The 21,894-nt window shown below is 33.8% G+C and overlaps 2 protein-coding genes across 3 annotated transcripts in view; both read left to right on the top strand.

Annotated features, from left to right (window-relative positions):
* Positions 1-14,133, top strand: part of LOC138691702 (zinc finger protein 98-like) — a 31,592-nt gene extending 17,459 nt beyond the window's left edge. For both annotated transcript variants that reach the window (XM_069813967.1, XM_069813965.1), the window contains exons 4-5: positions 6,115-6,197; positions 11,519-14,133. In XM_069813967.1, coding sequence (XP_069670068.1) covers positions 6,115-6,197; positions 11,519-12,641 — 1,206 coding nt within the window. In that variant the 3' untranslated portion in view covers positions 12,642-14,133. The remainder of the gene's footprint in view (positions 1-6,114; positions 6,198-11,518) is intronic.
* The window catches only part of LOC138691703 (zinc finger protein 723-like), an 88,086-nt gene that overhangs the window by 45,230 nt on the left and 20,962 nt on the right, over positions 1-21,894 (top strand). The window lies entirely within an intron of this gene.

Below are 21,894 nucleotides of genomic sequence, written 5' to 3'. Positions count from 1 at the left end.
TCCATGCAAATTAGCATATTTAATGCATCTGCAGACCGGAGAGAGAGATTTAGAGTTCCTATTATAAAACAATTTATGAAATCTTAAACCTTTAGCAGGAATACGAAGACTGATATTGCTTATGAAAGATTCACAATCAATATCACCCTTAATGACTTTACAAAAAAATAAATAATCAAGATCCTGACGTCTGGTAAACAAACTACCGCAATTGAAATATTTGCAATTAATCTCATAGTTATAATCGGAATTTCGTAAAAATCTATAAGAACACAAGGAAATAAATTTTCTTTGAATATTCTCTAATTTATCCGAGTCAGTGGAAGTAATGGAGTTCCATACAACAGATGCATATTCAAGCTTGGATCTAACCAATGTATAGTATAAAATTAATAAACACATAGGAGTAGAAAAAGAATAAGTTATAGATCTAATTAGACCAAGCATTCTTAATGAATGGGTATAAATATATTGCACATGATCATGAAAATATAATTTTGAATCAAGTAAGACACCAAGATCTCTAATACAATCTTTCTTAGTAATTACGATATTACTAAGAGAATAATTAAATTTTTGGGAAGTAGTTTTCCGTGAGAAGGAAATAACAAAAGTTTTGGATTGATTAATTTTCATTCCATTTTCAACAGACCATTGTAAAATTGAATTAATGTCATTTTGAAGAATTTGACAATCAGCCGAACTATTAATTTTACGAAAGATTTTGAGATCATCCGCAAATAAAAGGCAGCTAGAACTTATTCTTTTACTTATATCATTTATAAATAATAAAAATAGGAGAGGTCCCAATGTAGACCCTTGAGGAACACCGCATACACTATTAAATGGAACCGAGGGAGAATTACCTAGTCGAACACAAGACTGTCTATCTGTTAAATAATTTTCAAACCAATTAACATAGTTAGTGGAGAGACCAAAATTACTTAATTTATTTAATAAAATTTTGTGAGGAACAACATCAAATGCTTTACTAAAATCAAAATAAATTGAGTCAATTTGACCTTGAGTTTCGACAACAGGCATAATGAGATTGAGATAGGAAACTAAATTTGTAGTAGTAGATTTCCCTCTAGTAAATCCATGTTGGGCCGAATTGATCTTATTTTTGACATAAAATGAAATGTGTTTGTGAATAATTTTTTCAAAAATTTTAGAAAAATTGTTTAGGATAGAAATGGGTCTATAATTAGTAACACTGTTTTTATTACCATTTTTAAAAACTGGAATAATGGACGCTTCCTTCCAAAGTGACGGGTAAATTCCTGTTTTTAAACTTAGATTGAATAAAAAAGTTAAAATGGGTATGAAAATATTAGAGCAACCCTTGATTATAAAATTAGGAATACTATCTGTACCTTTAGATTTATTAGGCTTTAGCTTTTTAATGGCTTTAGTTACATCATCGGATGTAATTTTAGGCAGGGGCAAACAGTCAGCAATATTAAAATCATAAGTAATGAAATTAGAGTTACAATTTTGTTGAACAGATTTAAATTGACTAGCAAATGCATTTGCAATTTCTTTTTCATCTGTGATGTGAACACCATTTATTATTAATTCTGTGGGATTGCTATTAGTTTTTCGAAACGTTTCTACATATTTCCAAAATTTATTTGGTTCATGCTTTAGGTTATCATCAATTGATTGTAACCATTTGAATTTATCGGATTTAATCATGGCTTTGACTTGTTTTCTAAATTTAGAAAACATTTGATAATGATGATCAGTTTTATATTTTTTGTAATTTTTATGAGCTTTATTTTTTTTCTTAATAAGCTGACGTAATTCGTTTGAAAACCATTTAGGATAGTGCGATTTTTTAACAAAGGTGACAGGGACACAAAAAGATATAGCATTGTTTATAATTTGAGACAAGGAATTTGCAGCAGTGTTTACATCAGTAGTCTGATATATGCTAGTCCAATCATAATTGTATAGAATAGAATAAAGATTCAAATAATCACCTTGAGAATAATTTAAATATGAACTGATATGACAGTGTTCTGGTAACGATAAATTTACTTCAATATAAATAGAGATAGATGGATGATAAATATCCTCTAAAACTAGAGAGTGATCGGCAAGTTTAACTGTACTGTTATTGACATTAGTAAAAACCAAATCAAGAAGATTTTTACTCGTAACGGTAGAGTTAATTTGATTTAATCCAAGAAGGCAGGAGGAGGAATATAAATCCTTAGCCTTAATTTTAGAGTAATAATGAGTATCATTAAGATTAAAACCAGTTGACCAGTTCATACCCGGAGTATTGAAATCACCAAGGATTACTACTCTAAAATTTTGAGTGTCAAGATTTTTTTCAAGAAAATTAAGATAAGATTTTAAGTGACTGTGATCTGTATCAGGACAGAAATAATGGTTACCAATTAACAGATTAAAACCATCAGCCATTCTAATTTCAACCCATACGCATTCACTAATAATTTCTAAGTCAAAACGCCTTCTAGTAAAAGGTAACTGGTTGCTAATCGCTGTTAGGACACCACCACCTCTTTTTTTGTTAGTGTCTTCAAACAGCCTGTCTGCACGAAACACAGTATAATTATTAGGAAATAAATTAGAATTAATTACTGACTCAGATAACCATGTTTCAGTGAGACAGATAATGAGATCATTATTACTCACTATATTTTGAAAAATTTCATCAACTTTAGTGTTAAGTCCACGAACATTTTGGTAGAAAATCTCAAGATGATTAATAGAACTGAACATTGAAAGTGAGAGCGAGCAAGACTAAGACTAAGAGGCATTTCCCTGAGAATCAACGGAATTCGAATTGGCAGAATGCGCAAAATGCTGCTCAGGCTTTAATTTACCATAAAAAGGAGCAATTAGGCAACCTGCAGGCCAAACTTCAGGATTGTTAATGGAATCGAAATCCCTCACATCAACAGTGATGTGAAAGGAAGAATATGATTGATATTTAGTTTTTAGTTTAGTTACAGCGAGAGATCTTAGTTGAAGTTGATTCTTCAGAGAGTCCTCTATATTGCTTGTGCTGACTTTTGAACTAAATCTCGAAACAAATAGAGATTTAGTTTTTATTCTCTCAGGGGCCATTTCAATGTTGCTCGTAGCCAATGTTCCAACTTTGGGTTCTCTTTTTTTATATTTCTTACGAGATACCAATTGAAAACCTTCAGAGTCGTTGGCAGATGTTGAAGCAGTGGCCTGATTAAGTTCAAGATTGTTATGTCTACCTGTAACATGAGGAGTTGTGGACACAGACTTCCTTGTTGCTGACGCATCAGAATTACAAGTATGTGGATTGTCAGCAGCTTTGTTCTCTGACACAACCTTACTGTATGACTTCTTAATGGGGTCATTAGATCGAATAGAATTAGTAAATTTAATTTGATTAGGGATTAAAGGGCAGCCACCCTTAGATAATAATTCAGATAATTGCTCTTTGAGAACAAAATTTTCGCTTTTCAGCTCGTTCATGTCTTTCTCCAGATTCTTTACATAAACCAATATATCACTCACCATGTCCAATAGCGAGACACTATTAAGTCTTACTGTTTCAATTTGTACAGCAATCCCATCGTATGACGATGGAAAGTTCGGAAGAACCAGTTCTCGGGTAGGCGAGATCACCTTCTTCTCCCCAGGTTGAGTGGATCGCACTGGTGTGTTGTCTCCTTGCGAAGATTTCAAAACACTTAAACATTTCCGGCACTTATAAGTAGAACTTCCACTCTGCATGAAAATGTCGAATTCTGCTTCGCCAATGTTAAGGCAATCGAGATGAAATCGAAGACCACAGGGTCCCGCACATTTAAGGAACTTTTGTCTCCCGAAGAAGGCCGAATTATAAATCGTACAGATATCCTTGCTTGGCGCCATAGCAGTACAAGCAGCGAGGCACTGACTAAGCAATTCAGGCAGCTACTCACTAGCACAACCGTTCAGCATGACGGCTGACGACCGAATAATAATAATAATAATAATAATAATAATAATAATAATAGTAATAGTAATAATAATAATAATAATAATAATAATAGCAGTAGTAGTAATAGTAATAGTAGTAATATTTATAATAATAATAATAATAATAATAATAATAATAGTAATAATAATAATAATAATAATAATAATAGCAGTAGTAGTAATAGTAATAGTAGTAATATTTATAATAATAATAATAATAATAATAATAATAATAATAATAATAATAATAATAATAATAGTAATAATAATAATAATAATAATAATAGTAATAATAATAATAATAATAATAGCAGTAGTAGTAATAGCAATAGTAGTAATATTTATAATAATAATAATAATAATAATAATAGTAATAATAATAATAATAATAATAATAATAATAATAGCAGTAGTAGTAATAGTAATAGTAGTAATATTTATAATAATAATAATAATAATAGTAATAATAATAATAATAATAATAATAATAATAATAATAATAATACATATTCTTAATGTATCCAGATGTTTGCTGAAAAAATAAAGTCCATTATAGCCCACAGTATTCTATTAATTTTTTGTTTTTCATGAGAAATGAGGGGTATTTTGATCGGTGTCCATTATAGATGCCTGTTGCTAGTAGCCAGAGTTGAGGTCTAGTCAATATATACTGCAATATATACTGCAGGGGTGTGTCTTCTGCAACTGGTACTGATGATTTTAATTTACTTCTTTTGTGGTTAATGGATGGACAGTATAGAATAATAAGTTCCTGATCATCGTCATGATTATTAGACCATAGACAAGTAGGATAATAATAAAAATAATAATAATAATAATAATAATAGTAATAATAATAATAATAATAATAATAATAATAATAGTAATAATAATAATAATAATAGTAATAATAATAATAATAATAGCAGTAGTAGTAATAGTAATAGTAGTAATATTTATAATAATAATAATAATAATAATAATAATAATAATAATAATAGTAATAATAATAATAATAATAATAATAGCAGTAGTAGTAATAGTAATAGTAGTAATATTTATAATAATAATAATAATAATAATAATAATAATAATAGTAATAATAATAATAATAATAATAATAGCAGTAGTAGTAATAGTAATAGTAGTAATATTTATTATAATAATAATAATAATAATAATAATAATAATAATAGTAATAATAGCAGCAGTAGTAGTGGTAGTAGTAATAATAATAATAATAATAATAGTAATAATAGCAGCAGTAGTAGTGGTAGTAGTAATAATAATAATAATAATAATAATAATAATAATAATAATAGCAGTAGTAGTAATAGTAATAGTAGTAATATTTATAATAATAATAATAATAATAATAATAATAATAATAATAATAGCAGTAGTAGTAATAGTAATAGTAGTAATATTTATAATAATAATAATAATAATAATAATAATAATAATAATAATAATAATAGTAATAATAGCAGCAGTAGTAGTGGTAGTAATAATAATAATAATAATAATAATAATAATAATAATAATAATAATAATAATAATACAGTTTTGTTTATGAAGGACTTCGTTTTATTCGAATTCGAGTTGTGAATTGCCTGAAGCCCTGGGGACATTTTATTTTACATATAATTTTATAGTAAAATTGAATAAAACCAATTTGCATGTTTGGTAGCAAAACCGTTATTTTCTGCTATTTATCTGAAAAGAACACGTATTAAAGAGTCTGGATTGTGGAGGATATGAAAGTTTGTTCAATGATATATAGAGCCAAATGTATTTATGTGTGAGTATTTAATTTTTTACTGTTTATATGCATCAAATACCATAACAAATTCTAGTTACGTATTTTCTAGCACAATTATACATCAGATGCTGATATTTTCAAGGCTGCAACTTGACTCCATTGCGTTTCAATACAAGCAAGTAACCAGAATTTTGGAAGAATAAAAAAAAAAAATGTAATTCAAAGCAGTTAGGGGGGAACCAATTCTATTTCTTATAAAAGTCATTGCAACCTTACTGAAAAGTTTTAATTAAGGTTCAGACACAGGTTTGTGACATACAAAACCAAAGGCTCATATTCTCAGTTGAAGCTCTGTTCATTATTTACTTATTTTCCAGGAAGATTTGTTGGATGTGGACATAGTTCAGCAGGAACACAATGTGGAAGTATCTTCAGAAGAGGATGAAGTGTTGACTGACAGGTTAGTGTACTGTGCTGGTTTTTCTTCTTCCTTTCTTTCAGAATTTCATTTAATGAAGATGTAGGGAATGAACTCTGCTATATATGTATGTTTATTCTTATTAACACCTGAATATATTGTTTTTTATTGGGTTATTTTACGACGCTGTATCAACATCTAGGTTATTTAGCGTCTTAATGAAATGAAGGTGATAATGCCGGTGAAATGAGTCCGGGGTCCAGCACCGAAAGTTACCCAGCATTTGCTCGTATTGTGTTGAGGGAAAACCCCGGAAAAAACCTCAACCAGGTAACTTGCCCCGACCGGGATTCGAACCCGGGCCACCTGGTTTCGCAGCCAGACGCGCTGACCGTTACTCCACAGGTGTGGACCTCCTGAATATATCTTAGTGCTGAAATTACATAAGATTCACAAAAATTATCGTTACAATGATAATTAACATACTGCAACTCCTACGATATATGCCACTGTATTATTCTGCTGCTCTTCGTGAACCATGATCTCTTTTAGTTTACGATCACGTCACTTATTTGATGAGCAACATTTTTACTATGGCTGCAATCCCTGTACATTGTTAGTTTGCTACTTTTCTTGGTGCGTAATTCGAGTGTTGCGAAATTTGCAATATTTTTTTCTGGTCTGTACATATAGAATATGTTACCTTTGCAACGCCAACTTAGCTGGAGCTTTTAGACTCTGTTCTTTTTTCACTGCATTTTTAGGTTTTGTTCCCTGTCAGATTTTCGTTTTATGAAATGCAGGCAAATGTATATAAAATAACTGTTTTTTATTATGAAAGGGAGAGAGAATGTTTGAAGATAATGAAAGCTTTCAGGAATGTTTGTCCAAACATTTTTGTTCAATGCAAAATTTCGTCCAAGAGTAAATTTCGTCCAGAAATATTTTAATCCAGAAAACTTTAGTCCAATATACATATTCTCCAATCGTGATCGATTTTGAATATTCGGATACTAGAAGCACATTTTAAACGGATGCCAAGAATATATTACCGAGTACTAGAGAACTAAAAAATGGACAGGTGTTGCTAGGGAAATGCATGAATTAGTTTTACCTAAAATGATCAGGTATTAATCTCAAAGTAATTACTTCAAAAAGGAACGAACCACTGTTCGTAAAAGATGGCTACTCTTATCAACACCGCTCTTATAATAAGAATCGAACCACGATATATTGGCGATGTGAGAATCGGTCAACTTGTAATGAAATTACACAGCAACCTGCACAATTCCGAGGACGGAAATTAAAGAAGGAAAATACACTTACTAAGAAACAGCAGCTATGACTGGGCATGATCTTTGTTCTTTGAAATAACTAAAAATAAATACCATGTTTTATTTCAGTGATTCTTTGTTGTAATAAACACAGCTATGAAAATTTCAAGTAAATAAATTTTGACTTAATCAGTTAAGGAAAAAACATATATAGGACGAAATTTCACATGGGCTAATACTAAAATAACATGGACGAAAGATTTGTGGACAAAATTTGATGCAGGCCAAACGTAAAATTAGGATCATATTACGAATGGACGAAAACTTAATGGACTAACATTCTGCTAACCTAAAGAAAGCAATGGCTTGTTCAAGAAATTAATAAAAACAGAGAACAATGTGAAGTTATAACATCTGTTTCATAGAAACTTCTTTAAATTGTCAGTAAGATTTACTTTTTATTTCTACATCCCTTTATTCTATTGAGCCTTAACTTCGTGGAATTTATTTTTTACAATACCAATTAATATTTTCAAGAATTGGCAAATTTTACCGTAGCGTTTTATTTTTACTGTGGCAATCAGCACTAATTTGATTAAATTATTGTCTTGCTTTAGTTAATTGTACTTACGTGTAGAGATTTTATATTGTTCAGCAAATTTTAAGAAGTTGTGTTTTGATAGATTAATAAAGTATCATCAAATGGGTACATTAAGACCGCTCAACTAGTTCTAGTGAAAGCATTCACTGTGTGAAGTTTGAGAACTTAGTATTTTAGTAACAACTTAAAATTAGTGTAACTCTGAAAATATTGAGGTTAGGACACATATTCATATGAAATTTTCTGCTCTGAATGTCTTCGGAAATAAGCCACATAAGTGACGTTAAATCCTCGTGAATCACTCTGTATAAGACATACACACACAGGATTCATGTACTGAGGATTGTCGTAGCTCTTGGAAGGGTGGAATTGGTACCAGATCCGAGTGTGGCACATGTCTCATAGGTGCAGGTGGATGAGGATGTGTCCTCTTATCATGATTATTTCGACTGATTCCTATAATATTAATAATACAAAAATAACTATTGGTATTTGTCTTTTCATTCGTCTGCTGGTCCAAATGCTCTTTACAAATTTTGCATAGAATATGAGCAGTCCATATCTTATCTTGATATCCAAGCTTGACACCAAAATGACGTAAATGAGCTGTCTTCACAAACTCGAATATAGAGTTCCTACTTGCTTTAATTGTGTTACCTTACAAATATATAGCAAAGTAATTCGCGATGATTCATGTACGACCGTTGTGAACTAGTCACTCCTTTGCGATGCTCGATCGCCAAAAATGGAACGATATGATTGAGAATATAATTATAGAGATCTTCTAAAATATCGTAAGTATGATGTAATTGAGAACTTATTTTTCACAATACAATGTTTCAGATGTTAAATGCAGTTGGAACCACGTAAACACTCACAATTCTTCCTAATTGGTACGCATGCTAAAAACACATATTAGGAAATAGAGTAGAAACTACGATGTGGACCTGCCTATCAAGATAAAATCCAGAACCATTATAACCATCTAGATGCTTTTACGGATAATCTAACAAATCAGCATTGTAATATATTGTATTATACATGGTGGAAAGTAACCTTTTACAATCATTCTGGGATATGATATCTCGAATTATGACAATTAAGAAAGTCTAATAATATTTTGTTGCCAGAAATGCGGTTTTCAAAAAAAATATAAAAAAAAATAGTCTTTTATGACTTAAAGTTATGGTTAAGTTTTGCACGGAACTGCTCAAAATTGGATTTTTATCTCATGTAGGATTATAGATTAAGCTATGTATGCCCATGTTACAGTTATATTTGCATGGAAAATATCACACATTTCGAATAAATCGCATTAATAATCATGTACAGATTGCATGGGAACAGGGCAGTGACACATTGGCAACACTGTTTCTTACGTATGCGAACCATGTGGCTCAGCTAGGTGTATGGAGTGGACAATATGCCTACATTCACCTCGTCATTAGTTGCTGCCTACATTCAGTTCGAAGCAGTTGAAACATAACGAGATGCCATAGTTTTCTAATCGTGAGTATGTGGACGTTATTAATTTATGGCGAAACTGGTCACAATGCCGCTGCAGCTGCTCGGTTATGGGTATACCATGACAGATAACTAAATCAAGTGTGTGAAAGTTGCAGACACGCAACTGGTGGACACATTGAACAGTACCTTTATAAGATTCAGTAGATAATGGTGTACAAAATTTAACAGAGTAACTCGTATTAATACGTATCATTTTCATTTAATTTTAAAGTTGTTTATTTCTTCCAAACATTGTATTGTGATTTTGTTGGAGTGACATCATCTGTGTGATCCTTCATGTAAAATAATACTGTATGGAAACGATTAATTTTGTTTTATGCATAATTTTTCATTCTACTGTATTATTGATGAAATTGCATTAAATTCTAACGGAGACTACCTGTTTGTTCGTACTGAATTTAGTGCTGAAACCATACAATAACGAACGTTTCATCGTAGGTAACGAATAACATAGTCCATGTAATTAACATAATAGGATTACTTAAACTTTTATTTGCCTGTATTCTCAATAGATGTTTTTGTTTACAAAACGGTTTGTGTATACATCCTCTCAAAACGCCTGCCAAATAGATGATTGGAGAAGCATTCAGTCTGCTGGTATGCAATGAGCTCGCGAAGTAGACACTGCTACTGGCTACAACGTTGCAACATTCGTTTTGTCGAAAAATTATAAAAACTATTGGTCGTATGAAAAAACATTATTTGACAAAATATTCCCAAATGACATGATTTGTTATGTGTGTGAAGGATTGTAAGTGGTTACCTTCCACTCAGTATAGTTGGTACATAAAATCAACAATGCCTATAAAATCTACAGTGCGTTCGTAGATAATCAGGACGTGCCGGACGTTTACTTGTAACTCTGGCGGCAGATACGCCAATCTTTCTGCCAGACCAAGGCCGCAGAATGGTCCGGCCGAACTACGAACGCACTGCAGAACTGGTACGGTCTACCCAATGCCATTTTCTGAATCAGCGCCCCATAAAGTGCTTACAAGGCATCTAAGCACCAAGGCAGCAACAAGAAATTTATTTGCTCATGTTATTATCTGATGTTTAGATATTTTGCGTACGGTCAATCAAATGCGATGTATTTACAAAGTTCTTCATATAGCTGGGACAATTAAATCACCATGTACGTATTCAAACAGGCGAAAGGCAGTTCAAGTCTGGGGTAATGGGAAAGTGTTTTTTTCTTTTTTTCAAATTTCACGGTTCTAAATAGATTTGCACGAACAAATATACATATGCGTGTAAAGTTAGGCCGTGTCTCAAAGCTTCAATTTCAGCTGAAGTGAACTACATTGTTTACTAAATAGCCGAATGTGACGTCAGAAGTTATGATCCAAAGCAACATAGTGCTTAGCAATCAATTCCGTAGTAGCCAGTAAACGAAAATGCTTGCTTGATTGATGAGTTATTCACTAACAAACATGGATACCTCATCAGCAATTTGGAGTTATGAAATCAGAAAATACTTTGGAAGTGAAATAATGTAAATATAATGTAGAATAACACGTTAAATTTGAACACTGCCATTGTTAGTATCTTCTGTACAAGGTTTTAAACATTATTGTAATATAATGAGCCCTTATCTTTTCCATATAACTCGTAATGAAACTGATTAGGACACTGCCTTCTTAATTCAATGCTGCACCGTGATGCCATGGTTTTTAGAAAAATAGTCCATGAAGAAGGCCCTGTTTCAAGCATTCATTTCCAAATCTCCCTAGTGTGTAGTTTATAAGTTATCTAGTTGCTATTCATAGTGTGTAGTATGGACTTTAGCTTTGAGACACGGCCTTAGATGTATAGTTTTGGTTTTCTTATTTAACGACGCTCGCAACTGCAGAGGTTATATCAGCGTCGCCGGTGTGCCGGAATTTTGTCCCATTGACGTAATATTTTTGTCTCATGAAATTGATTATTGTGTAGACCGATAAATTTTATATCCATTTCAGCATTGTGGATAATGTTGAGAAGAGTGTGTCACAAGAACAAGCCAGCATTGATCGAGATGACAAATGGACTCAGAGCGGTAGCAACAGACTAGAGGGTTCGGATATTAGAGAAATAAGCCATATTTGTATCAAGTGTCATATATGCAACGAGGGTTTTGTTACACTGGAATCTCTGGAATTCCATTTTGATACACACACAATAAAATCATTCAAATGTGACGTCTGTGGGAAGTTTTTCATGCAACTGAGTGATATAAAGAGACATGCAGTTCTACATTCAAACGGGTTGTCATTTCATTGTGATACTTGTGGGAAGTCCTTCAGCAGACCACGTGATGTCAAGAGACATGCAGTCGTACATACAAACAGGATGCCATTTCTCTGTGATACTTGTGGGAAGTCTTTCAGCAGACGACGTGATGCCAAGAGACATGCTGTTCTACATGCAAATTGGATGTCATTTCATTGTGATATTTGTGGGAGGTCTTTCAGCAGCTCACAAGAGCTTAAGAGACATGCAACCATACACACTGGGGAGAAGCCATTCAAATGTGAAGAGTGTGGAAAAAGCTTTGTACAAGTGGGAAATCTTAAGATTCATGCACGCATACACACAGGCGAAAAGCCATACAAATGCGAAGTGTGTGGAAAGTGTTTCACGTCATCGACAGTGTTAAGGGTTCATGCACGCTCACACACCGGTGAAATGCCATACAAGTGCGACGTTTGTGGAAAGTGTTTCTCGCGATTAGGACACACCAAGCGGCATATTATACGCTTTCACACGGGTGAATTCATGTGCGAATTGTGTGGACAGTGTTTCTCGTCATCCACAGCTTTAAGCAGACATGCACGCTCACACACGGGTGAAATGCCATACAAATGTGAGGTTTGTGGAAAAGGTTTCTTGGAATCCACACCTTTAAAGAGACATGCACGATCACACACAGGTGAAAAGCCGTACAAATGCGACGTTTGTGGAAAGGGTTTCCCGGAATCACGTAACCGAAAGGAGCATGTGATGCGCATTCACACAGGCGAAAAACCATTCATGTGCGAGATTTGTGGAAAGCGTTTCTTAGCATCGTCGAAATTAAGGAGCCATGTACGTATACACAGGTGAAACGCCATTCATACGCAACGTAATTTTTAAGCGCAAATGCATGCATTCACATAGGTCAGTCTAAATCTGGGGTGTGAGTGTTTTTTTTTTACACTTGGAGAAAGATCTTGGCATTCACACAGGCTAAAAGCATTAATCTGTGGTAACAGTATTTCACAAGAGGGACACCTCTGCAATCACACAGAGGCAAGAGACCGTTCAAATGCAATGTAAAAAAATAGTTATATTTTATTTGACTCTCGCAAATTCAGGGGTTATATCAGCGTTGCCGGATGTACCGGAATTTTGTCCCTCAGGAGTTCTTTTACATGCCAGTAAATCTACTGACATGAGCCTGCCGCTTTTAAGCACACTTAAATGCCATCGACCTAGCCGGGGATCGAACTCGCAACCTTGAGCATAGAAGGCCAGTGCTATACCAACTCGCGAACCAGGAATGCGATGTATGCTGAAGTACTCCTGAATCCGAAAGTAAAAAAAAAGTAATCATAAAAAAATAAGGCCCTTCATACAGGCGAATTACGTTTCAATGTGATATTTGCTGAATATGGTTCACGTTTATGGATAACTTGAGAAGGCATGTGGGATATTCCATGTGAAATCTGACAGCAAAAAACAATGAAGTAATCACAGATATTTATTTCTTCATAATATGAACTTATTCAGTGTAATAGTGTCCGTCGTATGAGATATTGAACGTAATTTATTTCTACGTCAGTCAGCTTTTTGGAGAATGGTTACTCGTTAAGTGTTAAAGCTGGAATCGACCATTTCTTCACCATTAAAAATGTAATTTTTGTACAGTAAAATAGGTGCGCCTTATTCTTACGCAACACTCCAAGCGCTGCTTTGACTAGTATGTTCGCATATTTAATTGAACTCCCGTAATCACTTGGCTACTTACCGATATTGATTGAACTGACAATAGTAGGTTATACACTTCTTGTAGAAGCGTAAATCTCATCACGATACTGTGTCATTACTTGTTAATTATATGTTAATTTCAGTGATCGTAAATTATATGTAGATCCCATCTATGTTCCACGTGTTATGTGATTTATATGTGTTCCGCTAGTTTCAGATGCAAGTACAATTAAATGCACCTAGTGATGATTCCTCTTATTTTCAGACTGTAGTGACATTTTTTCTGTGTATTTCTAAGATTTTTATTGTATATTTTCACGCATTTAACATACGCTTTCAGTGCTTTAACAGTCGTGGTCTAGTGGTCATTAATGTGACAGGTTGATTATTTGTGAAACACTGATACCATCTAACACTCTGAGATATGGTTCACTTTGCAATAGGTCTCTCTACGAAAATGTCCAACTTTTAAAAATGTCCATATAGAAATTTCGTCCATGCCATAAAATTGCCCTTCCCTGAAAAGGTCTAGTGACAGCAAGTCCTCTTCTTAAAAAAGTCCTACTTTTAAAATGTACACAAATAAATTCGTCCATTTCCCTCAAATGTCCGACAAGGAAAACTGCAAGGAATGTGCCGAAAATTTTATTGTCATTTCAATAATAATAATAATAATAATAATAATAATAATAATAATAATAATAATAATAATAATAATAATAATAATAATGATTTATTTTAGCTGGCAGGGTTAAGGCCGTAAGGCCTTCTCTTCCACTCAACCAGCAAAAAGTGTATATACGTATACATGAACTTACAAAGAATTAAACAGTTTGATATAGATGAGAGTTACATGTATAGAAGAGTTATTTACGAATTAAACAACAAAATACTATGAACTATTAATTAAACACTGAAATAAACTGTGCAGCAGAATAAACTAAAATACATAGAATGTTAATATATTTCAAATGATATTATATAATAGAAAGAGATTATTATGAGACAATTTTGAAAATACAGCACTATCAGGATGATGTCTGAAGAAAAAAGTAACAATGTAGTCAGTGATAGTTTAAATCAGTATGATTGGAGTGAAATGCTAATAAGTTGGAGTGAAATGCTAATAATAGGAGTGAAATGCTAATAAATTGGAGTGAAATGCTAATAAATTGGAGTGAAATGCTAATAATTATGTTAACGTAATACAAAAGAATACATCTGGGCCTATTGTTCATATTGAGTGTCCCTGTATAATTTCAAATGATGTGATATGTCGCACTAAGATATCGAAAAATTTCATTCCTATCTTTGTAATCTTGGTAATTACCGACAGTGTTGAATATTCTCGTTTGATTATTAATATAGGCTACATTTTATTTATTGGCCGCTTAATATTTGTATGCCCACCAAGGATCTGGGTCAGTAAACATTCTGTTTGCGATTCTGTTGTTGCAAATGGCTAATGAATCGCGAAATGTTCACGTGATGTGCCACCACAAGTCGTTGGAATTAAGAGTGGAATCTTTCAACCACATTATTCGTACGCTGTCTGCCATTAATTACTAATTCATATTATTTGACTCCGAGGGTATGCATTATTTGTTGAGTCTCAGTCGAGAATTAGTGACACAAATTAAAGAAATAACTTACCTTCATTGTATTGAAATACACTATCTGGACCAAAGAAAACAAATCAAGAGAATACCAGGAAGAGGAATTTGGTGCTGGTTTATCCCCTCTTATGTACGGGATGTAAATTCTAAAGGATTAAATGAATTATTGAATGTATCCAACATCTTTTTCCCATGCAGTTGCTTCCACATGAACTTATTCCCATGAAAAAGTAATAGCTCATAGTGGGCTCGTACATTTCGTTCATGTGAAGTTCATACAACGTGTTAATCCCTTCTAAACCGATACATGTGAATCACAGATGGCGAAACTGCACTTTTTGGTACAGGAAGTTCGGGACCCATTGAAATCTTTGAAACCACGCGGATTGCTGCCCTGTAATTTAATATTTTGCAGTGGCCGCCGGTGAGGCATTCTGGCAGTAGTGCCAAAAATGAAAAAAAAAAAAAAAATTATTGCACGCAAATCACCCAAGTAAAAGATGATAATCACAGGTCACGTTTACATTATGTTATATAAAACACATTAATTAAACCGGGTATTTTACCAGGTGTGCATTTAATAATGCACCTAGTAACAGTTCCAAAACATTTCCGAAACTAATAACGAAAATTACAAATACAGATAATGCAAAACTTTCTCAGAATGTTAAGTCAAATACAAGTGACTTTTATAACTAGTAAAATTACTGGCAAAAAATCACGAGATGAACAATGATGTAGATAATAAATGAACACGTTTGCACTTTACTTAAACAGGCAGATGAATCCAAGGCATCAGCCTGAATAACACATGTTCATGTCCTGCACAGATCTCATGTATTGTTAACAAAAGCATCAATACTAGCAGCAGTGTAGCGATATTTAGTTGCCGCGAAATAAAACAAATATTACACAAAATTAACAAGTAGTGTTACACAATATGAAAAAGAAAACTTTCTAAAAAGAACCATGACTGACTATCTCTGCATTCAATATAATTTGAATGGATAATAATTTACATATTCAAATCCAAGTTGTGTGTATTAGTTTTGAATTGGCAACATTACATTAATATTTGGTGCGGAACTTTAACTTGTGTTTTCGTGCAAGTCTGCGCTTGATGATTCCCTGCCATCTAGCGAAATTTCTGCATTACTGTATTCTAGCGGGCAGAATGTTATCTACTGAGTCAAATTGAATTCGGCTCAAAGTCTGCCATAAGAAACGCATATAAACTAGAATCAGTAGCGTTTTGTACAGTGTTATATGGAGGCAGATAGTGCCACACTGAACTGGCTCCAACGTTCGGAGATACGCTGCAAGAGTGCGTTCCGATCTGTGCGCGCGCGCTCGTTCAGATGAAATACGAATAAAATGTGTAGAAATAAACGATTACAACTCCCTTTTAGGATATTAGTTTTTGTTTCTTTCATTAGTGGTGCCATGGCACACTGGCACTGCCCCAAATGCGGCCCCTGATATTTTGTATTGAATCACCAATAGTACTCTTCAGAAATATTGACACACAAAATTATGCAATGTAAGAGGAAATAGTGTAAAAAATCCATGCAAAACGTAATAGAAGTGACACTATTAACTGGCAAAACGAAGGAGAAGTTGTTTTTATTCCACGCATTCCTATGATACTAACATACCTTTGGATTTTAAGTAGCCTAACAACAATTTCAATGCGACTGGCATCTCTAATGGCCAAATTAAAATTAATCTCAAGGACAGTCTCACAAAATTGCAGACATTAACTTCAAAACTCCGTATTTTCACATTCTGGACTATATTTTTCACAAGAAGTGGGAGAAAAAAAATATTTTACAACTGTGAGAAAACAATTCACTGATACTTCTGTCATGTTGTTACTGTAGTATGTGTATGAACGTAAACTTACTGAAAATAATACTCTATTAATTCTAAAATATACGTCTCTTAAAATATTGTTGTCCATGTCCGAATATGTGTTACTGCGAAATTCTAACTGTATAATCACATTGACAATATATAGGCGTTGTGGATATAATCTCTTAATTTCTTAAAAAAAAAAAAATCCGATATACATCTCTCAGAATATTAGTCTCTATGTTAACAATGATTTATTGCGAGTTTATATTGTATCTTTATTCTGTGTATAAATTAAGAATTAATACAATATGTTCTGAATTTGTGAGTTATAGTTTCTAAAGTCATATTAAAAACAATAGGAAAACAGTGGTCAAGGGGTAAAAAAATCTTCTAGTATAAATTTCATTATATACGTATATATTGATTTTTTTGGTACGACTAGAGATAAATTTTGGCTCTCAATGACACCCCAACTGGTTCAGATTGGGAACAAGGAAATTTCATGTTTATCGTCAGCTGTCTCTGAAATTCAAGTGACAGCACACACAGACACACACACACACACACACACATGAAATTACGATCAGTTTGAACCTTTACTGAATCCCTTTCAGAGATATATTGTCTGAATGTTTCAGCACCAAAACACAAACTTATCAATTCTTTTTCTATTTGACTGTATCTTTGTTGTGTTGGTGTGAGAACTTTTGGATGGATAAGCAATTGATTAGCTTTCTTTCAACAATTAATATCTCCAGTTTTTTAAATTTCACAGGAGGAACAAAAAGCTGTATGCGTTGTTAAAATTCATCCTTTTTCATCGAAAAAAACAAAGTGTAGAACTAAAGAATTTTGTGCCTAGATTTTGTTTTGAAAGTTTTAATTACGCAAATTTTTTTTCATTGTTGTTTAATTTTGAAAAAAAATTGGGAGATATTAAATTTTGAAAAATAAGAGTCAAGTTATTAATATTAATAGATCTAGATTAATTTTCCGGGCTGAGAGGCCGTGGTCTATTCGTTGGTTTTATACTAGACGTTTCGTCTGCAACTGCGGCAGACATCTTCAGTGGAGTGGTATCCGAGGTCGCAAGACTCTTCTCGGCGTACCTGAGGCAACTGATCCTGTGGCTTAAGTGATCTCGACGGCGATCGAAAAAATCGATCGAAAAATCGAAAGAGAATTGGGAGGACAAATTTAAAAGGTACGCAAAACGCGTCCTTGCAAGGGGTTGGGGGCTGTACAAAACTAAAAATGTGAGCTCCAAGCCTGTTGGCCACTAGTCTCACTCCGGGTTACGCTGCTCCACTGAAGGAGCTCTAGAAAATTTTGAAGGGGAAGCCGAAATTGGACGTAACCTCTTAGGTACCACATACTATCCCGGGACCTTCTGATCTGGAAGCCAGCATGCTGACCAACAGACCACGGAGACAGTCTAACAGATTAAAGTTGTTGTTATGTTTATATATTTCGATCGCTTCTCTATGTAGACGGGAGAAGAAATGCGTCGTCGTGCTTTAACTTTAATCGCAAGGAAGAAGGCGTAAAGCTAAACAAGTGTTGGTACCCGGTCCTAAACAGAACAGATAAGAAGCCACTACAACAAAAGGACGGAACCCAGAATGGGAGCAGCGAACAAAGCGGCGCAGACCGCAGCGACAACAGGCCTCGGCCCGCTAGTCGCACTATAAATATGCCCGCACAACCAGCCACAGAATCAGTTGCCTCAGGTACGCCGAGAAGAGTCTTGTGACCTCGGATACCACTCCACTGAAGATGTCTGCCGCAGTTGCAGACGAAACGTCTGGTATAAAACCAACCAATAGACCACGGCCTCTCAGCCCTGAAAATGAGTCTAGATCTATAGACTCCGGTCGTGAAAGCCTACACTGCAATATTAATATTAATATTAATTAAAAAAAAAAAAAAAAATTGGAAAGCATGAAACCAGTTGTTTAATATTTGTAAAGTTAAATGCTTTAATGAAAAATGTAAAACCAAAATAATTATGAGATAACAAATTATATCTGTATTCTGTGTATAAATTAAGAATTAATATAACATGTTCTGAATTTGTGTGATATAGTTTCTCAAATCATATTAAAAACAATAGGAAAGCAGCGGTCAAGGGACAAAAAAATCTTTTAGTATAAAATTAATTATATATGTATATATTTACATATTGATTTTTTGGTACGACTGATAGAGAGAGAAATTTTGGCTCTCGATGACACCCCTACGGGCTCAGACTGTGAACAAGGAAATTCCATGATTAAATTACATAAGTTAGGTCAGATACAACAGTGTTCATGGATGGGGTAGTTATATACAATAGAAGCGATTTAATACAGTTATATGAACACTTTTTAATGATTGAATAAAATTAATAAAATCGGTTAAAAACTGTACATGTTTGGGAGGGAATGCTCCTCCATCTTCAGTGGTAGTACCACCTGCATCTTCAGTGGTAGTACCACGACGCTGGTACAGATGTTCGACCGCGTAACGTAGCTTAAGGAGGACTCGTAATTCTGCAGTCTCTTTCCAATTTTTGCCAAAATATTCTTCTAGCAATTTTTTGTATATCTTTATGCGTTTTTTTTTTTTTTTGCAGAAATCACATGATACAATGGAATTTCTCTAAGTTCAACTACACCATAATATTCTTTTTTCAGTAGTGTCTTGTAGTGTAAACATTTTTCAAATCTGTAGTTCATTGCTGCCCTAAATCTTGTTGTTTTGGACCTACCCTTTCTTTCGAATTTTTTTAAATTTCAGTCTCTTCACCGCACTTATTCCTTTCAGTTTATTGTAAATATTATCTAAATCAGTGGTCATCAGCAGTCGCTGATATGAGTAAAGAGTATTCGGTGCAACATCATATGCCCCGTTGTGCAGCAGGCGGAGAGGTAGAGAGCATACCTGCAAGCAGCTACGGTGGACCATAGTGCAGTCGCTAGCCCGAGGACGCTCTGTGCTGATGACCACTCATCTGAATATTTCAAATCATAAATAAGCCAATTAACTCCAAGTTTGTTTACAGTGCCGAATTGTTTGCAGACACCATTGTATTCATCACGCGTAACAATGACGGTTTTCTTACTTCTTGATTGTTGACTTCGAATACGGTCACGATGCCGAGATCCTTTCCCCATGTCTCCTGCAAAGTCCTCCATTTCACACGACAGTACTGCTAAGAGCTGACGAGAAGGAGAGCGGGGCATGAGGAGAGAGACGCTGTTATTGCTGTGAATCCCCGCTGCACATGGTACTACTCATCGAACTATATTAATGTTCAAAAATCTTGTGCTCTTGCTCTTGCACAGTCGTATCATGAATCGATGTGTTGCGATTACTGATACTCATAACATTGTTTATAAAGATTGTGTTTTATTCATCAAAATAACTAAGTTAATGGTGATATTAGTAGTCATATAGTCAATTTCGCATAGGTATACAGTAATTTATAATGGAACCACAGAGGAAAAAGGGAAAAGCAATACACAGTGAGGCCCGGAAATTATTATTGGAAGGGTTGTATTTCCTTGTGATGAGAAAGCACGACAAGGGAAACTTAGCCACAAGTGAAAAAAGCAAGTTTACGAATATCTCATTACACTGGTATGTCAGTCAGTTCAATAACAAGAATTCGTAGAGAAGATGCTGATGAGACTTTCTACTCCAGGGAAAAACAGAAAACGCCAAGTGGAAAGAAATGTTCATTTGGACGGTTTTGATAAAAGAGTAATTCGAGATACCATTAATGAATTTTATTTAACTGTTATAAAATTGACACTAACTCATTAATATTTATTTTATTTCATTTTATTAATAACCTTTTATAATTCTGTTGTGCAAAAGAAGTACCGTATGAAACTCGTACAATGTAAACTCGTTATAATGTTATGCATTACTCATGTAGTAAAGTTTAACATTGTGTAACTTATCGATTATATATTATTGATACATCACTGTACACAATTTGTTTGGAGGTTAAATTATTCTTAAATTGTCGAATTCCTGAATAAAGTACGGAAGAAAATTAAATTTAAGTACTGAAATGCTTTGAGAAATACTTACAACTTAATTTGTTAACGGTTGAAAAAATATTTCGCATTAAAATGTTAAATTAGAAACGCGACTAATATTTCCAGGACACATAGTACTACCATGCATGCGATAGAAATGTTATATGACTGGTATTACGTCACACATTCCTTCCGCTCTCCTCGTCAGCTCTTAGCAGTAGAGTAAGAAGCTACTCAGAAACAGTATGGTATAAAACAGATGAAACTAGCATCCAACAATGGACTCAGTTGAAATTATTATTAGTAGAAATGTTCAGGAATATTTTTTAATGTCCGCAATCAAATGAAAGTGACAATACAACCAACTATTACCGCCAGATTCATATTGTATGGGGCTGGGAGTACAGTAGGGTAACACCTTAGCAAGCTTAAGGATGCTATTACTTCTCCTTCTGTGATAGCTATGACGTATTTTTCCAAGAAGTTCGTGTTGCAAACGGATACTTGTAGCACTGATTTGGCGGCAGTACTTTTGCAAGCTCTTCTGGAAGGTAATAGACAGACTGCTTATACCTCAGGTACCCTTACAGTCCAGGAGCAGAAATACTTTATTTGTGAGTTAGAGCCCCTTGGCGTGAAGTAGTTTATGATGAATGATACCTCGAGCAAGCTGAATTTCATTTGGAGGCCGATAATCAGGATGTGAGATGGATTGTCACTAGATCTAGGATGTCAGATCATTTCGCCTGTTGTGTGCTCTGTATTTCAGATTTTAAACTCTCTGTTGAACATATTAGTTGTAAGCCAGAATATCATCGCCGATACCTGGATGTTCGAGGGATATCCGGACGAAAAAGAACATGGAAAATTATATCTAGATACTGTGGTTCC

Source organism: Periplaneta americana, chromosome 16 (genome assembly GCF_040183065.1).
Source record: "Periplaneta americana isolate PAMFEO1 chromosome 16, P.americana_PAMFEO1_priV1, whole genome shotgun sequence".
Classification (NCBI taxonomy): Eukaryota; Metazoa; Arthropoda; class Insecta; order Blattodea; family Blattidae; genus Periplaneta; species Periplaneta americana.
Note: the sequence above shows the minus strand (reverse complement) of the source record. Positions and strands in the feature narration are given on the sequence as shown.